Here is a 23,764-nt window from a genome sequence, read left to right as displayed (position 1 = left end):
TAAAGATTCAAAGCCTCGAGTCCTCGACATACTGATCCTTCGTAAAGTGCTCATTCCCCATCCACTTCAATTCCTCTAAATCATTTCGCATTCCACCCTTCAGTGCCTCTCCAACCACTAATCGTTTTGAGTTAGTGGGTAATCCGGTACTACTAGCACAACTGGATTTGTTGGCTCCACCGCCCCGCATTATGCTGCCATGGTTATAATTCCCAGTTGCAGACCCCAAAACATCGGTCTTTGTGGCCCAATTGGCAATGCCTATCGTCAGATCCTTTCTGGACGGGCAGATATTACCGACCGGGAGAGAATTCAAAGCCGGAGAGTTGGTGGAAGTAACTCCGGAGTAGATTAGCCGGTGGGAACCGTCGGAATCAGACTTCACATAGACCGACTTGCACTCACGCGCCGCTAGTGAAGTGTTGACCGAGCTTGATAACTCACCGGAGTGGTTCAAATCAGACCACTTTTAAACTGGGTTGGGCCCATTTCGACCCGAGATCGATCTAGATGAGCTAGAGCTACTTCTTGTTCATGAAAAGTAGCCAGAGCTAGAGCTACTACTTGTCAGATCTAAATGTTTAGGATTTAAACATGTAACATGCTCTGATACCAATTCATATGATGTAGTAAACTACTCTGATACCAATTATCGCGTCATCTTGATACAGGATATTTAAAGATTCGAATGCATGATCTCGTGATACTATTGTCCTATAATCGGAGTTATATGCCATGACGATATTTTTTTTTTACCTTGAAAAAGGGGTAAATATGAGCTTTAAAATTTATTTATTTATTATGTTTGTGGCCAGGTTGGCCATGCCTATTGTCAGAACCTTTCTAGACGGGCAGATGTTACCGGCCGGGAGAGTATTCAAAGCCGGAGAGTTGGTGGAAGTCCCTCTAGAGTAGATTAGCGGGTGAGAACCGTCGAAATCAGACTTCGCATAGACCGGCTTGCACCTACGCGCCATTAGTGAACTATTGACCGAGCTTGATAGCTCATCGGAGTGGTTCAAATTAGACCACTTTTGAACTGGGTTGGACCCATTTCGACCCGAGATCGATCAAGACGAGCTAAAGCTACTACTTGTCAGATCTAAATGTTTAGGATTAAGCATGTAAATGCTCTGATAGCAATTCATATGATGAAGTAGTAAACTACTCTGATACTAATTATCCAGTTATCTTGATACAAGATATTCAAAGATTCGAATGCATGATCTCATGATACTAATGTCCTCTAATCGAAGTTATATGCCATGACAATGATTTTTTTACCTTGAAAAAGGAGTAAATATGAACTTCAAAATCTATTTATTTATTATGTTCTATGTTAATTATATTTTATTTTATTTTGGCATGATATTTATGAGAAACGTGGAGAGATTGTGCATATTGTCATGGTAACGGGATACAGAGTTGTGAATGACATTCCTTGTTACGAGGTTAAAAATTCATGTGGTAAAAACTGGTCAAATGATGGTTATGGATTAGTCCGAAGTACCTAATTAAGTACAAAAAGTAATATATTCATGATGAAGTGATAAACATGCACCTCCTAATTCCAAGATCTCCGCTCCAGTTGGCGATACAATGCGTTGATTTGATGGCACAATTTATAGCCTAAAAGGATGCTCACAACATATTCCACATTTGACCCAAGAGTTGATAAACTAGCTGCCCACAAAATTTGCGTCACAATATGATGATAATGACAATGCAAATATGGATGATTTCGTGGTATAGTCGTAACCATTGAACATTGTTACCAATATCTGATAGAAGAAGGTATTTGTAAGTCTAACATATATCTTTTTATAGGAAAGGAGAAGTGATCAAGCTACCAATGAGTTTAGTATTTTAATAATTAAATTTATATTTTATGAGAATTTTAAATTAATATTTAATTTTTTTTACTAATATTTATAACATTTGATAGATGGTCAAATCTCAAATATAAAGCTAGAAAAGTGGATTTAGTTAATTTTGTTGTAGTTTCCTTTCTTTAACTAGTTGTTAGTAGTATTATCAACCTAGTATGCTCTGATATCAATATTAATGATGAAGTGATAACTTGTTCTGATACCAATTGTCCATTAAATTTTTTCTAAGAGTGACTTTTAATGTGGTTGAAAATGTAGAGGTATATATTTTAGCATGCACTTTTTGTATATTGAGATTGTGATGGCATTTTGAATTAATTTAATTTTTTGTTCATATAGAATGTGTTTACTACTCACACAGAAAAATACATATATAAAGTTACTAAAGTTAACCTTAAAAAAGAGTTATGTATGAACTTTAAAATTTATTTATTATGTTTTATGTTTAATTTAGTTTAGTTTGATAAGAGATTTATTAATTGAGACATACTCTTTTGATTACAAAATGCCACCGTGATGGGTATTTATACTCATTCACCTATTAATGGATGGTGGAGATCAATTTGATCCTGCGGCTAAGATTGATCCTTTAAAATTCTCCGTAGAATTCTATACAATTCTATGAATTCTATAATGTTTTAGAAGATTCTAAAAATCTTTACATCTCTAGAGTAGGTAAATGATTTTGAAAAATTCTACAAACTTAGAAAACATATGTAGGAGTTTGAAAAGAATTTCAGACAATGTGGTTAACTTCAAAAATGTGTAGCAAAGTAACTCGGGCACGACATCCTCCCCCACTTAATTTAGCGATGTCCTCATTGCTTTGTGTGCTTTCAAATGGTCTTGGAACTGTCATAAGTCTTCTTTGGGTTCCCAATTTGCTTCAGACTTGGACAGTCCCATCCACTTGATTAAGTAGTGCATCTGATCGAGGCGGAACTCCCTTCTTATGAACTACCTTTGTTGTGAGCACCTCCTCAATGTCAAGATCAAAATACTTGGTTTCCGCGAGTGGTTCTTGTTGTGATTAAGGATGGCAATTTGTCGCATCCCCGACAGTGATGGAGATGTGGAAAATTTTTGGGCTATGTTGTGGGTATTATGTGACGTCGGGCTATTTAAGTGTTTATTCTTATTTTTTCTCTTTGCGTCTTTTTTTTTTTTTAAATATCTAAATTATTTTTAATCTCTCTTCAATTCTTTTTTAATCTTTATACAAACTTTTTCAATTAGTCTAATCGTAATATGATTATCGAATATTATAATTTTAAATGATTAAATTCATCTTTATTTAATTTACTAGTATTTTATATGCGCAATGTGTACAAATATATGTCCAATATTAATACTTGTTAAAATATTAATTGAAGGATAAGTTTGTCTTCAGAGAGGTTAATTCGGTAGCGGATGCTTTGGCAGCTCATGGTGTCATGTGCTCGGAGCCTCTTGTTTTATGTTCTTTTCCTTCTTTGCCTGCTTTAGTTCATGCCCCCTTTTTCTTGGATCTTCATGGTTTTGACGTTTCTTGTTTAATAAATTTTTTTTTTGCTAAAAAAATGTTAAAATTTTAATTATATTAAAATATTTTTTAAGATAATAGTATATAATTTTTTAAAAATTCATGATTGTGGAATTCATATATTATATTAAAAGTATAGTTGGTAATTTGAGTAATAATTATGATATAAGTAATATTATTAAAGAGAATTTTAGATATGATAGATTACTAAATATAGTTATGATAATATTTAATTAAAATATAAAATAAATCAAACTTATTTCGTAATGTCTACCTACATTATTACTGTTGAAAAATATAATAAAATATAGAATAAATTACACTTTTGGTCCAATGACTATTGGGGTGTTGTTAATTTTAGTCCATGAGTTTTAAAACTGTCAATTTGGTACCTTAAGTATTCAATTTTTATCAATTTTAATCATTCCGGAGTATTTCCGGCCAAATTGTCGGCGAAAAGTGGCCGAAAAATATTAATGAATTAAATAATGAGGATACTTTTGTCTTTTCACCTGCTATTCCCCTTCTTCCCCGCCGAAACATTTTCCGGACGCTGATACAAACCACCGCCTACCTCCTCTACCGTTGAGAACTTCATATACCATAAAAAACCCAATAATTATCAGCATATTAAAAACCTAAATGCTTTCCAATGAAAGAAAAAAAAAAGATGAATTTACAAGCCCCGGTGGAAACGGAGTTGCATCAGACAGTTTATCAAGCCCCGGTGTCCTCCCTGATGAATTTACAAGGTACTGGTTGGGATGTGGATTGTGTTAAGGATATTTTTAATGCCCGTGATGCTAACTTAATTTTGAATATTCCCGTCAGTATTCCGAAGCCTCGTGATCAGTGGTTTTGGCAATGGGAACAGAAATGTGCGTATTCGGTTAAGTCATGTTATAAGCAGCTTACTTTGGCAGCTGCAAGCGATCGCCCATGGGCAAGTATTTGGAGTTTGCATGTCCCCCCTAAGGTGAAGAGTTTTTGTTGACAGTTAGCGTCCCTCTATGTTCCTACACGTGATATATTGATGACTAAGAATGTAGCATGCTTATTGAATTGCCATATGTGCAGACAAGTACAAGAGTCAGCCATGCACCTTTTTGTCCAGTGTCGGGAGGCAGTTCGGCTTTGGAACAAGCTGGAGATGCCGCATGTGAGTGCTTACGATGGTAATCATCTCGGTGACTGGTTTTTTTGGGCTTTGGGCACTTTAGATTTATTTTCGAAATCAAAGTTTGTTATGGCTTGTTGGGGTGTGTGGAGCAGTAGGAATGAGAGTGTGTGGAAGGGCATTGATTATGATTTGTGTACTATGTTGCATAGGGCGTTGGTGTTTCTGGACTGTTGGAGAAACGCGAACGAGAAGTTGCCAGCTGGGGATGCACACTCAGATACACATGCCGTGGCTACTTGGACTAGGCCAGCGCACGGGAGGCTAAAACTTAATACGGATGCTGCGCTAAATGTAGTGGATAGTGCTATGGGTTTCGGTTGGGTCTTGCGTGATGATGTTGGAAATTTCCTGAATGCTAAGAACATAAGAATGCCCGCGTTGTGTGCGGTTAGGGAAGCAGAGGTGCTTTCTATTCGGTAGGCGTTGAGTTGGCTAAGGGGCACAGGTTTGGGTGCGGTGGATGTGGAAACAGATTGTCAGGTTGTTTTTAATGCAATTACTTCGACTTCTTTTATTTCAGTTTTTGGTTATTTAGTAGATGATGTAAAGAATTTGGCATCTGAGCATAGTGTCGACGACTCGTCGGAACCTGGAAACTTCTCGACGATGGAGGAGGCGGTGGTTTGCATCAGTATCCAAAAAACGTTTCGGAGGGGAGGAGGAGAAGAAGAGGTGAAAAGACAAAATTGCCCTAATTATTTAACTCATTAACATTTTCCGGTCACTTTTCGCCATTAATTTGGTTAGAGGGACTGAAATTAAGAAAAATTGAATAGTTACGGTACCAAATCGACAGTTTTGAAACACATGGACTGAAATTAACAATAAATCAATAGTCATTGGACCAAAAGTGTAATTTACTCTAAAATATATTGTTTTCTACTTTCTCATTCGTACTATAATTCTGGGTTAAAATTCTACTCTAATATTGTAAAATTGTGTAATACAATTCGTATTATAATCTATACTATATATAAAAACAAAATCTTGAACTTTAACTTCCCGCCCAATTCCTAAAAAATCGCACCGCGGGAAGGCCGTAATCGGCCTCCTCCGCGGCCGCCTAACCGGCTGAACCGGCGATTAATTTTTTATTTTTTTTTAAGTTGTAAAGTATCAAAAGTTCGGCAAGGCATAACTTTTGACTCAGTTGTCCGTTTTGGACAAAAAAATTTTTGAAATCGTGTATTTTTTTGAGACCTATCCACCGCAAACAGCCGTAGGCGGTTTGGCCCACCATTTCTCAAAAAAATGTTTTATTAAATAGTTTCTAAGAAAAAACTCTGAGAACCTTATGTTTTATTAATGAATTTTTAAAATTTTTAATTAAAAAATTGTCCCGTGCATTATTTAATAATCTCTCTTTCTAATTGGTCAAATTATTTAATTATGGTAAATTAGGAAATAATTAATGGTGGCAATAGAAATCCTATAAGAATATAGAATAGAAGAATATTTTATTATTCTTATATTATTATTGTGAATCACGGAATACAATACAAGTATATTTAATTATGGTTATGTGTGTGTGTGTGGATATATATATATATATATATATATATATATATATATATATATATATATATATATATATATATATATATATATATATAGGGTAGGGTTCCAGTGAGAACATGTGCTTTGGTGAGAACGTGAGAACACATCATGTGCATCCATCTAATATTATTTAATGGTCTAGATTAGATTAAGTGTGTGCGAACGCGTATTAAATGTTCGCACACACTTAATCTAATCTAGACCATTAAAAAAAATTAGATGGATGCACATGATGTGTTCAAAGGAGTCGCGGTGATATTGTTTTGAATGTTGCTTCCAGTGAAATAGCTTCTTTGCTCTTGCTGGGAGGCAGGACATCGCATTCTAGATTTTCTATATCATTCCCTTTGAACAAAGATTTCACGTGCAATATATCGCAATGTATTGACCTTGTTGAGCTTATAATAATGAGTAAATTGATAATATGTGATGAAGCATTGATGACACACAAACACTGTTTTGAGGCTTTGGATAAAATCATGATGGATCTATTGAGGTTCGTCATTCCGAGTAGTGCTGAAAAGACTTTTGGTGGAAAGACAATAGTTTTGGGCAGCAATTTTAGACATATCATACCTGTTATTCCAAAAACAGCAAGACCAGTAGTTGTCGGAGCAACTATTAATTCTTCATACTTGTGGACAAATTGCAAGGTATTAAGGTTCACAAATAACTTAAAACTACGGACCTTAGTTTCAGAGGAAGATAGACAGACGGTTGATTGGTTTTCAAAATGGATTGCAGACATCGGATATGGGATTGCAGAGGTTGTAAAACGGCAGTTCATTTGAGATCGATATTCTGGTACGGTTTTTGTTGAAGTGTGGACACGATCTCATAGCAACTATAGTGGAAAGCACCTTCCCAAGCTCGAGATATGACATGCTTATGAGTCACAACTAGAAGACCGAGTGATCCTCTCGCGGACTTTAGATGTCGTTGATCAAACTAATTAGTACATATGCGACATGAATAGTGCAGAAGGACAAACATATTTAATTTGTAACTCTTTGTGTAAGACAGAATCAGACAATGAAAATCTATCAGAAGTACACACTCCTGAATTCGTAAATAGTTTGAGATTGTCGGATCTTTCTAATCATTCATCATTCATTGATATTAAAGGTCGGTGCACCTGTTATGTTATTGCGGAACATAGTCCACTCTCTTGGTATTTGTAATGGGACGCGGCTCATCATCACAAGATTGACATATCACATTTACCTAATTTATAAAAATCTTAAACAATGATATATAAAATCTCTAAAGTTACAGCACCGCATGCGTACATCTACACATTAGTTATTAATTTGAGCAATTATCAAGTAATGATAGCATCAACAAACATAAACGATCCAAACCATATCTTCAATTGCACTATATAATATTTGATGTTATAATTAAAATAATTGTATAACGACTCAAATATTTTTAATATATTATAACAAATTCATTCCGTGCAACGCACAGGTGAAAATGCTAGTATTATTAAAGAGAATTTTAGATATGATATATTACTAAATATAGTTATGATAATATTTAATTAAAATATAAAATAAATCAGACTTATTTCGTATATTATTCCAATACATAATGTCTACCTACATTATTACTATTGAAAAATATAAGAAAAGATATTGTATATGCATGTATATGATATAATAATGAGAAAAGATAACAGAAGTTATAACGTAGAGATATTTAAAATTGTATAGTATAACACTTATAGTATACAAAAAATTAACAAAAAAATAGACATAAATAAGGGAAATAATGATAAAGATCTTGTGGTCCAATGACATCAAGTTGCTCCCATACTACATTGTAATAGAGTTATTAAAAGAAAAAATAAGGAAAATAATCTTGATTGTCACTTATTATATTTTTAGATTTAGATTAGATTTAGATTAAATAAAAATGGAATGGACATAATTTGTCAATTTCTTAAATATTTCATAAATTGTCCTCTATCTATGGATGGACCCAAGGGGAAAGTAATCGTGGCGTTACGGGCTTACGGCAATTGAATATGGGGACGACGTTGCATCAACGCACAGATATGGAAAGTGATTCCGGATCCGCCACGACGCAATCGAGAGGGATGCGCTTGTCGAGTAACACAAACCATACAAAGGATCGGCGACACGCACAAGGCTATTACATAAAATCCACTTTTGCCCACAATTTCGTCACTATTCTTGCTCTGCGAACCACTCGACTTTGTGCATCTGGGAATGGCAGGAAAGCTTATGCGCGCTTTGCAGTATGACGGGTATGGAGGCGGCGCTGCTGGTTTGAAGGTATTTCTTTTACCCTTTGGCAAAAATTTTCTCTTTATAATGGTGATTTGGTCTTGTGATTGTTTAATTTGCCGGATTAATTGACTCTTTTATCGAGTGTGATTCCGATTTGTCTTGGTCAGTTGGTGTTTGAAATGCTATAGAATTGATTTTGTTGTTGGAATTGGGGTTGTATTTATAGGTGATTTGAGATCTAGAGTAGAATTTGTGTTGGGTAATTAAAGGAACAATGTTTTGAAGTGAAGAAAAAATTTGTTTTCAAGATAATACCATCAATCCTAGTATTAGAAAATAAGTAGAGGGTAGTGTGGGAATTATGTCTAAAGTGGGCAGATTACTTGTGCGCACTGACATCTGGCCTTGTCTACTGAGCCATTGAGTTAACGTGATTTACATCCTCCACATGCTCTGTCGGTCGGAGTGTGGGGCCTTTAGGGTTGAGAATTCAACCTTTTGGGAGAAGAAGAAAATAAGTAGAGGCTGCACGAGTAGTTCAATTTGCCCCTGGCTGTTTGTGGGCAAATTATATTATGCACCGCGCGTCTTTTTTTTTTAAATGAAAATAAACAGTGTTTGTTTTCGCCGTTTCGCACCCTTTTACAAAAAGTAACTCTGTTATTCAGTGCCATTTTGTATACACTGCAGTTTCAGTTCAACACAACTACAGTTTCATTTCGATATAACCATAGTTTCATTCGATATTTATAGACTCAAATATGTGAAAATGTTATTTAATTTTATTTTATATACACCATAGTTTCATTAAAACACAACTACATGATCATTTTGATATAATTACAGCTTCATTATACAATATACACTCAAATATGTGAAATGTTATTCAGTTTCATTTTATATACACTGCAGTTTCATTTCACTATAACTACAGTATCATTTTGATATAACTGCAGTGTCGGTTTAGATATACTATAGTGTCAGTTGGTGTTTAATACACCAAACAAGCGGACTCCGTTAACTCTAACGGCGGGCCGTTTCTTTACTTAAAGAAACGGCGCCGTTTTTTACCGCGGTGCACATGCACCGCGGTCTATAATATAACGACTGCTGTTTGTGGGTACCACACTGGCAGCGGTCCTTCGGTCGCAGGCCCTCACACTCTGCCCTGACAGAACATTTGGAACGATGTAAATCAGGGTGACTCAATGGCTCAGCAGAATGTCGGTGTACACAAGGGATCTATCCATTTTGGGCATAATCCCCACACTGCGGCCTTGATTTCTTCTCCCAAATACTGCCTACTGAACCATTGAGCTAAGCCCGTGCGGGCTACTCCTTGGGCGAGGGATTTCACCTTTGGGGCAAGAAAATAAGGAAGTGGAGGAAAAAAATTTCTTAGTTAAAGAGAAAAATGGAATCTTTAGCCAGATTGCATATTGTCAAAAAACTGCAGTCTAGTTTTACAGGTTTTGATGGTTCTGATTTTGTAAGAAAGAATCTAAAGTATAATGATGGCAAGAATTTTCATATGAGATTGGAACTGTTTTGACATGCATTGGTCTTGCAGCACATTGAAGTTCCTGTGCCCACTCCTAATAAAAATGAAGTCTTGCTAAAGCTAGAAGCAACAAGCATAAACCCGGTTGATTGGAAAATTCAAAAAGGGATGATCCGTCCTCTTCTTCCTGGCAAATTTCCTTACATCCCCGGTTAGTCCAATGCCTTGCACTCCTAGTATGCCTTTCTTGTTAGCAATGGAGTTCCTTGTTCTATCATATTGAGAGGAGTGCTGCTAATTATTGAAGTGAGATGAAAAGAATCGGAGAAGTAGAGAACTTTTCATGAACACTGCTACGTTTCTGTGCTGTATGACTGTAATGAACGCAAGCTTTGAATAGCTATAATTGGATTTAATCGCTCTTGCTATAAAATTTAGTGTCAGTTGCATGACTGTGAAGAATATAATTTGATGTTTATAATTTCTCCTCTTGCTATGAAATTCGGTCAGTAGCATGTCACTTATCCACGTCTCTTGGCTTATTCACTATAATTCTTAAGAATCTGATTTCATTTTTATATTTTTTTATAAATGAATAGTTTTATATTGACATAAGATCTGTCTAATTTTTTGGCTGGAGCAGCTACTGATGTAGCGGGAGAAGTAGTGGAGGTTGGGGCTGGTGTCAAGAATTTCAAGGTCGGTGACAAAGTTGTGGCTATGCTCAGTCATCTTGTAAGTATCATTGCAGCTCACTCGCGGTGGATTTTGGTTTGTGTTTTGTGATGAGTTTTTATCGTATGATAATGGATTTACGGGCTTGATAACAGACTGGAGGTGGATTTGCGGAGTATGCTGTAGCTAAGGAGAGCTTAACTGCCATAAGGCCACCGGAGGTATCGCCTGCCGAAGCTGCAGGCCTTCCTGTCGCAGGCCTAACAGCTCTCCAGGCCCTCGTTGGAGCTGCTGGGGTGAAGCTCGACGGGAGTGGGCCCCAGAAGAACATACTCGTGACAGCCGCCTCTGGTGGTGTGGGTCACTATGCGGTTCAACTAGCAAAGCTCGGGAACGCACACGTTACCGCTACCTGTGGGGCCCGCAACCTCGGGTTCGTGAAGAGCTTAGGGGCAGACGAGGTTATTGACTACAAGACCCCAGACGGGGCAGCTCTCAAGAGCCCTTCGTTGCAAACATACGACGCGGTGATCCACTGCGCCACGGGCATTCCCTGGTCTACTTTCGAGCCAAACCTGAGCAAGAAAGGCAAGGTGATCGACCTCACCCCCGGGGCTAGCGCCATGTGGACGTTCGCGGTGAAGAAACTCACGATGTCGAAGAAGCAATTGGTGCCATTGCTTCTAATCCCCAAGAGTGAGAACCTGGAGTATCTTGTTGGGTTGGTGAAGGAGGGGAAGCTGAAGAGTGTGATTGACTCTAAACATCCTCTAAGCAAGGCAGAAGAAGCTTGGGCTATGAGCATTGATGGGCATGCCACAGGGAAAATCATTGTGCAGCCTTAAAAGGCTTACTTACAATTGAATTCAAAGTGTTATTAGCGGCGAGGGAAACCCGAAACCTGCAGTCACTATCTGAAGATGTGCGGGCATTGGGTTTCTGCTACATGTTTTGGCTACCCGAGGGTCTGCACGGGGTATAGCTACATGTTTTAATAATGATTGGCCGAATATAAACTCTAACAACGTGTGCAAATACTTGTAAGAATTGTCGTGAATTTTAACAAAAGATACATAAAAAGAAATAATTCCTTTGGAGGTTTTATACAATTACATACATTCAATACAAATTATTGCTAATCTTCAAATTTGTAATCTTTTGAATTATTGCTAATCTTCAAATTTGTAATCTTGCCCTATAAAAATGGGAGGGTATAAATCGTAATTTTTTTTTTTTTTTGTTTGTCTTTAGTGGAATTCATACCTTGTATCATGTAGCTACTAGTTAAATAAACTCTCTTAGCCTTTGGGACTAGTATAGTGAATTAGTGGTTGATCACCTGACTACAAGTCATGACTAGAGGCAGCAGAGTGAGAGTTCTAATCCCATTTCAAACATCATTAAGTTGAATTTTCAACCACCAATGTGTGGATCATATTTTGTATACTGTAAAATAATGTATATTCAGTACAAAGATAATATACATTTAGTATTTTAAAATATATTTTTTGTTATGGTCTACATAACACTGTGTGGACCATGGTTCACACAATAATTTGCCACAATTTATACTATGGATCATGTCTACCTTACATTGTGGGCCATGATTTAAAATAACCTTCAAATTGTTTGACATATTCTGTATTTGACACATACCAATGGTTAAATTAGGATTTACAATGCAAGATGCACCGTAGCCCATAGTATAACAATTACATGTTAGAATATTGTAGTTGAAAACCTTACAACAACAACAATAATAATAATAATAAAATGAATTCTCTCAACTTAGTTCTCTACGTACGGCCATTCCAACACCAACAATACCATTCATTGGGTAGTGGCTTGAAACTAGCATGATAATGCATGGTCATACTTGGATAGGTAATTAAGGCTTTTAAATGTCTATGAAATAAATAACTTAAGAAATGCTTAATACTTTGATAGTACATTGTGACACGATGTTGACCTTAATTCATTTTGTTAAAATCAAACCACAACAAACATATATAATACATTTTCAGACGCAATTTACCTTAATTAATTCATTTCACAATAAACCAAACAATAACAAATACTACTATACTAGTAAGTGTCCTGTGCGATGCACAAACTATTATTAATTTAACAAATGAGCAAATTACACTTTTGGTCCTATAACTATAGGAGGGATGTTAATTCCGCTCCATGACTTTTAAAACTAACAATTTAGTCTTTTAAGGCTTTAACTATGTTTTTTTTTTTTTTTTTTTTTTTTTTTTTTTTTATTTTTATAGCAAATTTGGTCCTTCCGGCCAAATCCCCCCGTGGAAATTGGCGGAAAAACTTAAACTTTTTTTAATTTTTTTATTCATGAGGGCAAAATAGTCTTTTTACATAAGCTGTCTCATCTTCTCCGCATTCATGAGCTACGGCTAACAGTTGCCTCTGCTTCCAAGAAAGAACAACTCTAAGAATTGAAGCCCCAGGTTCAGAAGCAATGTATGATTTTTATCCTCAACTTTTTCTTCATGTCTACTGCGCATTTCTTGATTCATCTTCCCCATATCGCACGATATAAAGCTCTATAAGAGATCTAAACTCCCAGAAATATTCTTCTCCCTATTCTAGCCACAACCATCCTCCCAATTTCAGCCACAACCAAAACATAATTGTAGTATTGGTTGTGGTCTCGTGGATGATGGTTTATTTATAGTGTTGAAGTAGGTGTAGATGTTCATATAAATATTGATTCTGAATTTTAAATTTATCTCCAATCAATTAATGTTAGAAACATAACATAATTATTGCAATATTAATTCTCAATTATGGATCAACAATTATTACTCAAATTAATTTTGTGAATTACTCTCCTATCCACTAAAATCTTTTTGCTTATTATTGACTTTGATTTCCTTTTCATCTTTATTTAATTACTAGTTTTACCGGCGCATTGCGCGAATGAGTTAATGCCCAATGTTTATAATTAAATAAATATTTGAAAAGTATATCAATGCAAAATTATATATGAGAAGTTCATACATAAGTAATTTAATGTCAAATTTGTTTATTTAAATATGTAACTCATAATATATGAATACAAGATAATATAGGAGATTCATTATAATTGTCGCTAAACTTTTTTTAAAATAGGGATCAATGAATGAATCAACGGTACCAATCATTTATGTGTTTTGCTCAGTGTTCATTTAGTTCAACCATTATTGTTGAATAAATTATTATGGATAGAGAAATTCCTAATTTAAAGAATTTAGATGAAGTAGTAAAAATTTAAAAAATTTAAATATAATGTAACCCAAAGATATTGGACGGTTGGTAAATATGATGTAACCCAAAGATCAAAATGCTAAAGAAAGTGTTTGGTTATTCAACAGTTTGAGACAACAATTTGTTCCAAACCACTGAAAATACAAAAACTGCAATTTACAATATTTTCACTTAGCGTTTTTGAGAATGATTTCTCCAAAACACCTCTATATTTTTTAGAAAAAAAAAAATTAAAACTGTAGAGCCATTTCGACTCCTTGAATAACAAGAGCCAGTTTCGCTGGCTCACTGCTTGCCCATCAACGAATGGGCAAACTTATTTTTAAATTGGAGCCTTAAGGCTCATTTTATAAGAGCCTCAAGACTCCCATGCCACTTTTCTAATGTTCGGCTCCCCATATGTTTTATTTATTTTTATTTTTTTAAATTTTATTTCTTTTATTAAATTACTATTTTTTTTTTATTTTTTTACAACAACAACAACAACAACAATAATAACAATAACAATAACAATAACAACAATAATAATAATAATAATAATAATAATAATAATAATAATAATAATAATAATAATAATAATAATAATAATAATTATTATTATTATTATTATTATTATTATTATTATTATTATTATTGTACACTTAGGTCATTTTACATGTAAATCTAAACAACTAATTGTTTAAAATATCTTTTTACCAACCGTTGATATAATTCGCTGATCAAATCCGCTAATATAATTCACTAGTGGTAACCGCTAGTTGCTGATTGCGAAACAAGGACATTGCGAGATAGTTTCCACTTCAATTTGTTGTGTGATTTGAATACTCTCTTTGTCAACAAATCCCTCAAGTAGTTAATATGATTGGCTTAATTATATATATATTTTTAATTTTTTCATGGTATTAATAAAATACTTGGTAAATAAATAGATAACATTATTTTGTATTATAAATTTGATATTTAAATAAAAAATAGTGCACAAAAAAGATAATAGACAATGTAGTGAATATAATCAGTTGATTAATTTGAATGTAAAGAATTTTTACATTAGAGAAAAATAAAGACAATATAACTAATGGAATTATTTCTCTTAATTAATTTATTGATAATGAATAATTTTTTTTTTGAATAAAGACATTGTAGGGACAATGTAACAAATATAATCAATTGATGAATTTGAATGTAAAGAATTTTTATATTGGAGAAAAATAAAGACAATATAACTAATGAAATTATTTCTCTTATTTAATTTATTGATTTTATGAATATTTTTTTTTTTATGAATAATGGCATTGTCGACACATAATTCTAAATTAAAGAAATGCATATTTATTATTTTTTGTTGTAGCTAGCTACTAAATTATTATTTAATTTAATAAGAGTAAAATAGAGTACTAATAATTATGCCAACTTTGATTGGAATGGGGTTCGAACCTAGCAAATTATTCTGTGCACCATGCACGGTGTACACAGATGCAAAAACGACGTCGTTTTGACTAAAAACACGCGTCTAACTTTTAAAAAAAAATCAGTTTCGATTCATGTCAACAACATTATGTTGTGCATAATTTCTGAATGTACAGTTATGAAATTATGGATGTATAGTTATGTAATTCTGGATTTATAGTTATGAAATTATGGATGTGTAGTTATGCAATTCTGAATGTGTAGTTATGAAGTTATGCAATTCTGGATTTATAGTTATGAAGTTATGGATGTTTAGTTATGCAATTCTGATGTATAGTAATGAAGTTATGGATGTGTAGTTATGCAATTCTGGATGTATAGTTATGAAATTATGGATCTGTAGTTATGCAATTCTGATTTTTTTTTTTAAGTCGACGTCAAAACGACGTCGTTTTTGCATCCGTGTGCACCATGCATGATGCACACGAATGCATAGCATAACGACTCGACCTTTCTTATTGAAATTAATGAGTAAGTCAACGGTGAACTAACAGAAATTAACGGAGAAGATAATATTTAACAGAAAAGTTAACGGATAATCATATAATTAAGGATAAATTAGGAAATCTCAAGAAAAAAATTAAAATATGATCAATATGAGCCACTCATTTGATTAAAAAGATTGACGTCATTTTCTCTACACATTATAGGCCTAACTCTCTTTGGCTCTTATTAGATATATATACTAATTTTTTACGCGCATTGCGCGATTGAGATAATGCCCAATGTTTTTTTTTTTTTTTTAAATTTTTTTAAATAAGTACTTTAAAGTATATAAAGGTAAGATTATATTGGAATTGTTCATGCATAGTGATAAACATTATTTTTATTGTTATTTTAAATAATCTTTTTATAGTTAATTAATTTGCAATAATTAACTAATTTTATATATATTTCTATTATTATTGTTATAAATATCTTTGTTAGTATTATTTATTTTTAGGACTGTTTTTATTAAATTTGTTTATTATTTGAGTTCTATAGCAACAACAATTTCTTAATCTCAATTTAATAAGGTTATTATTATTATTATTATTATTATTATTATTATTATTATTATTATTATTATTATTATTATTATTATTATTATTATTATTATATCAAATATCAATATATCAATAATAAAGGATCGCAAACTTCTTTTCCGTAGTCAACAGCTACGATCCGATTGAACAGCGCAAGTTTTGAGCGAGAGAAAAGATCAATGGCGCTCTGTGATTCAAGATATTTCTGCGGCTATTCTCCATCGGAATTACGGAAGTGCAGTTAGAATGGACAATATAAAGGAGTGCAAAATCGGAGAAGACATCATCAGTTTTGCCCCAGACCAATTCCGGTGGCAGCATTTGAGAATTCTGATCGGCCACAGCGATAATTAATTTCGACGGCGCGGAGGATTGTTCTTCGGCATCTTCAATTCCAATTTGGTGGCGAATTCTCCCTTTGACAGCAAAGACATTCTTTGGCAATGACAATTTATTCACGGCAAATGTTGTCCCTTATCTTCACTTATTGTTAATTGCCATATTATTTAGTGCTTAATTGCTAATGAAATTGTGATTAGTCTTTTGAGAACAAGAGGTTGTGATTAGCCTTTTTGAAAGTTGATCAGGAGGTTCTGTAATCTCAATTAATATTTTAAGTTTTGTTTCTGCAATTTCAATTAATATTTTAATTAGTTCATTGCATTTGATTTTAAGTGAAAGTTGATTAGGAGTTTTGTTTCTGCAATTTCAATTCAGAGCATTAATAGTTGGTTATCTCTTAAACATGATTTACTAAGTTTTAATTGATTCATGTTTCTAGTCATTTTTCTTAATTATCTGCTATCTCAATTTCCTTGGTTTTTGATTATATTAGTTTCCTAAGGTGCCTTTATTTGATTTAATTTTCGAAACTCAATTTTGAATTCTTTTCGCTCTTTATTCCTGTGCTATTTTATTTCGTAGTTATTCAGTTATTTTGGATTTATGTTTGCAGTATCATTGGGTTAAATACATTTTGATTCTTAATTAGCATTGAATTTTAAAATTGTCAAGTTTATATTATTTGTAAGTAATTAAATTGCATCGTACAATTCTCTGTGGGATCGACCCTTGCTAAAAGCACACTAAAACTACAATTGACTCGTGCACTTGCGAGAACTAACTAAATTGTCCATCAATTTTGGGGCCGTTGCCGGGGAATTGTTTATTTTGCAATTTAATTTGTGTTCTTTTTCTTTCTTTAATTGCTTGATTTTTTTTCGCTATCCTTTCATTATTGTCATCTTCTTCATTTTTAATCTTGCATTTTATTTAAGTCATGCGTCCATTTAAAAACTGTTTTATATTTGTTTTTGCTTTCGCTATTCTCTTTATTTAATTTTCTCATTTCTTAACTGCTTGATTCTTTAATGCTATCTCTTTCTTATTATTTCATTTGTTTTTCCTTTTTAAGCTTGCTCATTTATTTAATTCATTGGTCCATTCTATTTTTTGAAAATTCTTTTTTCATTCTCAATCATACAAAAAAATCAAAGTTTGAAAAATTTTACATTTTAATATGTACTCTTTTTTATCAAACCAAAATAATTCTTATAATGATGATTTCGTACAGGCAAATTCAATTAACCTTTCTAATCAAAGGCCTGTGCATGACCCGTTTTATAATTCTTACAATTCGGGTTGGGAAAATCACCCGAATTTTCTTGGAATAATCAAAATTATTTTCAGTCAAACTATCCTAATTTTTATTGGGGTAATGATCAAAATGATTTTCAATCAACTCCACCCAACCTGAAAAACCATATTTGGAGGACTCCTTGAATGATTATATACAGGCTTGCAATAGGCGGCAAGAAGCAAATGATCTATGGTTTCAAAAGCAACAAGAAGAACATGATCAATGGTTCCAAAAGCAACAAGAAGAACATGATCAATGGTTGCAGATGCAACAAGAAGCTTATGAGCCCCAATAAACAGATGAACAACGATTTGAAGAAAATGAGGCTTGCTTTAAAGGAATAGAAGCACATTTAGAGAAAATTGTTAAATTTGTGCAAGGGCACGTGCCAGGTAAGTTACCTAATCAACCTGAGGATGCTCTGAATGATGAAAAAAACAAGTTAAAGGATAACATCACTTCTGAACAAATTGAAATAATTGAAAAATTGCATAATGATGTTGATGATATTATTGTAGAAAATGATGAGCCTCAATTGCATAAATCTGATAATCCTTATGTGTCCCCATTTCCATTTCCAAATAGGCTCAAAAGTTATGTGCCTGAAACTGTAAGTGAAGTGCTACAAAAAGATTTGCCCCTAATCCCTTTCGATGCTCAAGCAGACAAATTGACCAAAAATGTGCTTGATGAAACTATTCAGTTTCCAATTTTTATGTTTATGAATTTGTTTGAGAGGGCTAACCAGTGTTTTGCAGTTAAGGGGTTGAGTTTTGCAGAGGATGGTAAGTTGGAGTTTGAAAAACTACAAAAATCTTTTGAATGGCGTTGATTATAAATCATTTTCTTATTGTTATTCTAAAATTGCAGGGCTAAATGAGAATCCCACAAATAAAAAATCTAATAAAGGGGGACTCTTTTTGTCTTCTTTTCTTTCCTCTCACAACATTGGGGACAATGTTGAAAATAAGTGTGGGGAAGGATTTTACCCACAAATCAGAAAAAAAAATCAAAAATTTCAAACTTTTTAATTTTCTTATGTACATTTTCTTAAATCTTTTTATTTTAAAATTCTAGCATTAGTTTGAGCTTTATCCATAAGTCTTTTAAATATTCGGTGATAAAAATAATGCAGGTTTTTGTCAGCTCTTAGTGTGTATATTGCTTTTGACTAGTTGTTAATTTCTTTAATTTTATATCTTTGTCAAATCAAAAAACAAAAAAAAAAAAAAAAGAATTTGAAAATCACAAATACCCTTATGTGTTCTATACAATTTCTTTAGTAGTTTATATGCATCTTTCACTTTATTTTACCTTTTCCAAATTCTTAAATAATTTTTGAGTGCTATAAATTGTGGTGTAGTGTGTTGGTTCAAGGATCATCTGTATGGCATAAGTGAGGTGAAAAGAAAAGATTATAAAAAGAATATTTAAAAAAAATGAGTGTTTTATTTATTTTGTTTGCAATAATTTTAGAGATTCTACTCCGCTGAATCAGCCACATATACACATGTACCATAAATAAATAAATAAGTGTCGTGGTCTGGTTTATGAGTACACACAAAATTGAAAATCCAAACAAGTCTGGCGTAAAATGGCGAGGTTTTTGGGGAAGTTCTCTTTGGAAGAAGTCAAAATAGAAAAATAATGAGTGAACTTTGGAAGAGACGAGCAATTGCATTTCAATTTTAATAAATGCCTTGATCATGATTTCCTTCATGTTTTGCACCTGCACTATGATAGAATATTTCTGAATTTGGTTTAGGTTGAATTTGGTGAAATTTTCATATTTTTCTATTGAGTTCTTTTGTATAGTTCATATAAGAGGTGTCAGCACACGAGCACACATTTTATATTTATTTTAGTTGTTAAAGTTTTTAATTTCTAGTCAAATGTTTTATACATTCTTTGAGTTGGCACTAACTTTGCATTGGTAGCAATAATTTGGAAGTCTATTTGGGTAAAGCTCGATCTTATACTTGAATTTATTTTAATTTCTTTTCAGGTTAATAATGTCTTTGCTTGAGGACAAGCAAATAAATAAGTGTGGGGAGATTTGATAAACATTATTTTTATTGTTATTTTAAATAATCTTTTTATAGTTAATTTGCAATAGTTAACAAATTTTATATATATTTCTATTATTATTGTTATAAATATCTTTGTTAGTATTATTCATTTTTAGGACTGTTTTTATTAAATTTGTTTATTATTTGAGTTCTATAGCAACAACAATTTCTTAATCTCAATTTAATAAGGTTATTATTATTAGGGAAAATCAACGATTTGGTCCCTCAATTGTTAGCGAAATATCAATGTAGTCCCTTAATCGCTAAATCATCGATTTAGTCCCTGGAAATAACTGTTTTTAGTTGATTTGCCCCCTCCGACCGTTTCCCGTTGAGAATCCGGCGAATGCTCCGATTTGGCATGGGTAAGTTTGTCATTTCACATTTTGGTCCTATTTTTTTTGCCCTATTTAACTGGTTTAGTCTTCTTCTTCTTCAACGATACAAGAGATTGAACAGAGAGCAGGTTTGAAGAGATTGAACAGAGAGAGTAGTACTCTACAATATGAAACCATAGAGAGTAGTACTATCACATATGCAAAACAATATATGTAAAGTATATGCTTGTCAATAACTCAACAGAGAAACTGCAGCATACCGCATCCCACAATAGGAACAGCTCAAACAGGCCAATTGGGGGCTCTGAATTAAACCGAAGCTTTTCATTTCTTGGACATTGCTATTTCGTTCTCCATTTTCTGTGCAAAAACCTTTGTTGCAATCATAGTTTCATCAAAGTATGTTGCATAAGGATGGCCCTTGGGCACCAATCTCCGGAACTTCTCGAAGTTCTTCTCAGCTTCATTGTTTTTCCTCAATAATGTGTATATGATCCCTTGGCATATGTATGGTCTAAAGTCCCTGGGCTCCTCCTTCACCAATTCCTGATAAACCTTCAAAGCCTCATCATGCTTTCCTTCAATCACCCGAATTTGCGCCTCCAAAAGCTTGAAATCCCTAAATTCTGCCTTCTTGCCTTGCTTCTTACACAACTTCATCCCCTCCTCGATTCTTTTCTCGATTTCCATCAAATCCTGGGTCGATTTGGACTTGGATGCAGCCATTACCAGTCCGTGATAAGCCTCAGCCCTAAAAGGGTCCTTTGCCAGAATCTCATTGAATCCATTTTTCGCCGTTTCCACCTCTCCACTGTAAGCATACAAATGGGACTTCAGCAACGGCCACTCCGTATCGCTCGGGTCAATCTCCATCAATCGATCGATAATGCCAATAGCTTTTGCAATTTTCCGGCTCTGGATCTTCATCTCCATCAAACTCCTTAACGCTCCAACATCGTTTGGATTCAATAGCAAATTCTCTTCCAGAACTCTCTCTTTATCTTCGTCGGAAAACGCGGTCTCCACGGCGGCCGGGGCTGAAACGGGGGCTCCAGAACTCTTTCTTCTTCAAATCTGCTCTTTGTTCAATCTCTTCAAATCTGCTCTTTGTTTGATCTCTTCAAACCTGCTCTCTGTTCAATTTCTTGTATCGTTGAAGAAGAAGAAGACAAAACCAATTAAATAGGACAAAAAGAATAGGACCAAAATGTGAAATGACAAACTTACCCATGTCAAATCGGAGCATTCGTCGGATTCTCAACAGAAAACGGTCAGAGGGGGCAAATCAACTAAAAACAGTTATTTCCAGGGACTAAATCGATGATTTAGCGATTAAGAGACTACATTGATATTTTGCTAATAATTGAGGGACCAAATCGTTGATTTTCCCTTATTATTATATCAAATATCAATATCAATAATAAAGGATCGCAGACTTCTTCTCCGTAGTCAATAACTACGATCCGATTGAACTGCGCAAGTTTTGAGCGAGAGAAAAGATCAATGACACTATGTGATTCAAGATATTTCTGCGACTATTCTCCATCGAAATTACGGAAGTGCAGTTAGAATGGACAGTATAAAGGAGTGCAAAATCGGAGAAGACATCATCAGTTTTGCCCCGGACCAATTCCGGTGGCGGCATTTGAGAATTCTGATCGGCCACAGCGATAATTAATTCCGACGGTGCGGAGGATTGTTCTTCGGCATCTTCAATTCCAATTTGGTGGCGAATTCTCCCTTTGACAGCAAAGACATTCTTTGGCAATGACAATTTATTCACGGTAAATGTTCTCTCTTATCTTCACTTATTGTTAATTGCCATATTATTTAGTGCTTAATTGCTAATGAAATTGTGATTAGTCTTTTGAGAACAAGAGGTTGTGATTAGCCTTTTTGAAAGTTGATCAGGAGGTTCTATAATCTCAATTAATATTTTAAGTTTTGTTTCTGCAATTTCAATTAATATTTTAATTAGTTCATTGCATTTGATTTTAAGTGAAAGTTGATTAGGAGTTTTGTTTCTGCAATTTTAATTCAGCGCATAATAGTTGGTTATCTCTTAAACATGATTTACTAAGTTTTAATTGATTCATGTTTCTAGTCATTTTTCTTAATTATCTGCTATCTCAATTTCCTTGGTTTTTGATTATATTAGTTTCCTAAGGTGCCTTTATTTGATTTAATTTTCGAAACTTTATTTTGAATTCTTTTCGCTCTTTATTCCTGTGCTATTTTATTTCGTAGTTATTCAGTTATTTTGGATTTATGTTTGCAATATCATTGGGTTAAATACATTTTGATTCTTAATTAGCATTGAATTTTAAAATTGTCAAGTTTATATTATTTGTAAGTAATTAAATTGCATCGTACAATTCTCTGTGGGATCGACCCTTGCTAAAGGCACGCTAAAACTACAATTGACTCGTGCACTTGCGAGGACTAACTAAATTGTCCATCACATAGATAATTGAATGTTAAATTTGCGTATTTAAATAGACAATTCTAAGTTTACAAATGCAAGATAATATAGTTAAGATTTATTATAATTGTCAATAAAATAATTGTATAGGTATAGTTGAAATCAAATACGGGACATAAGGGGAGCAAATACAAATTAGGCATAAAATATTAAAATATTGAAGAGCTAATTGCGGATTGCCAAACAAGGACATTGCGAGATAGTTTCCTACTTCAATAGGTTGTGTGAATTGAATACTCTTTTTGTCAATAAATCCCTCAAGTAGTTAATATGATTGGCTTAATTTTATTTTTTTTATTTTTTAAAACAATTATTATTATTATTATTATCATTATATATATATATATATATATATATATATATATATATATATATATATACACCCTTACGTCATTTTCCATGTTAATCTAAACATCTAATTTTTTCAAATATCTTTTTACCAACCGTTGATATAATTCGCTGGTCAAATTCGCTAATATAATCTGCTAACGCTAACCGTTGATTGTCAAACAAGGACATTGAGAGGTAGTTCTCACATCAATTTGTTGTGTGATTTGAATACTCTCTGTGACACCCCAAAAATCCACAATCCAAACCATGAATTAATTGAGTAATTAATTCTATTTCTTTTGAGGAATTGATTCCTAAAATCCTGATTTTTGATACTCAAGGACTAGTATTTGACTAGTCAATCTTTAAGTGGTGTTGTACCTTGTGCTTTGAGAGGAGTTCCCTTGTTCCTTACACTTTCTAAGAGTTAGTAAGGGTATCCTTGTCTTTTCACCAAGAGCTAGTTTTGTAACCTAAACCTAGAAGACTTCTTCATTTCATTCACTTACCTTTCCTAGAAAATATCTCTACCTTCTCTCTAGAAAACAAGAGTAGCTTGTTCTCCAAG

At 33.5% G+C, this 23,764-nt stretch overlaps 2 protein-coding genes and 1 pseudogene across 2 annotated transcripts; 1 reads left to right on the top strand and 2 right to left on the bottom strand.

Moving 5' to 3' along the window:
- Window positions 1-8,120: 8,120 nt before the first annotated feature.
- LOC109173668 (putative quinone-oxidoreductase homolog, chloroplastic) lies at window positions 8,121-11,683 on the top strand. The gene is made up of 4 exons (XM_019322943.1): window positions 8,121-8,448; window positions 9,974-10,115; window positions 10,548-10,639; window positions 10,735-11,683. Exons 1-4 carry the CDS (start codon window positions 8,383-8,385, stop codon window positions 11,422-11,424), a joined length of 990 nt encoding a protein of 329 aa, XP_019178488.1. The 5' UTR covers window positions 8,121-8,382; the 3' UTR covers window positions 11,425-11,683.
- The window catches only part of LOC109173665, a 32,805-nt pseudogene continuing 20,666 nt past the window's right edge, over window positions 11,626-23,764 (bottom strand).
- Window positions 20,580-22,029, bottom strand: LOC109173506 (protein SLOW GREEN 1, chloroplastic-like). Its single transcript, XM_019322745.1, has 2 exons — window positions 21,845-22,029; window positions 20,580-21,447 (listed from the first exon to the last, which is right to left on the bottom strand). Exons 1-2 carry the CDS (start codon window positions 22,027-22,029, stop codon window positions 20,709-20,711), a joined length of 924 nt encoding a protein of 307 aa, XP_019178290.1. The 3' UTR covers window positions 20,580-20,708.

This window comes from Ipomoea nil, unplaced genomic scaffold (genome assembly GCF_001879475.1).
Source record: "Ipomoea nil cultivar Tokyo-kokei standard unplaced genomic scaffold, Asagao_1.1 scaffold0482, whole genome shotgun sequence".
Taxonomy (NCBI): domain Eukaryota; kingdom Viridiplantae; phylum Streptophyta; class Magnoliopsida; order Solanales; family Convolvulaceae; genus Ipomoea; species Ipomoea nil.
The sequence above is the reverse complement of the archived record's forward strand: the minus strand, read 5'-3'. Positions and strand labels throughout refer to the sequence as shown.

Excerpts from the sequence above, each read along its gene's own strand:
- LOC109173506 (XM_019322745.1), bottom strand. The coding sequence starts at position 22,029 with ATGCCGCCACCGGAATTGGTCCGGGGCAAAACTGATGATGTCTTCTCC. Across the intron at positions 21,448-21,844 it reads TTGCGCAGTTCAATCGGATC|AAAGAGTTCTGGAGCCCCCG; the intron begins GTAGTTATTGAC and ends GATTTGAAGAAG.
- LOC109173668 (XM_019322943.1), top strand. The coding sequence starts at position 8,383 with ATGGCAGGAAAGCTTATGCGCGCTTTGCAGTATGACGGGTATGGAGGC. Across the intron at positions 8,449-9,973 it reads GCGGCGCTGCTGGTTTGAAG|CACATTGAAGTTCCTGTGCC; the intron begins GTATTTCTTTTA and ends TTGGTCTTGCAG. Across the intron at positions 10,640-10,734 it reads TGGCTATGCTCAGTCATCTT|ACTGGAGGTGGATTTGCGGA; the intron begins GTAAGTATCATT and ends GCTTGATAACAG.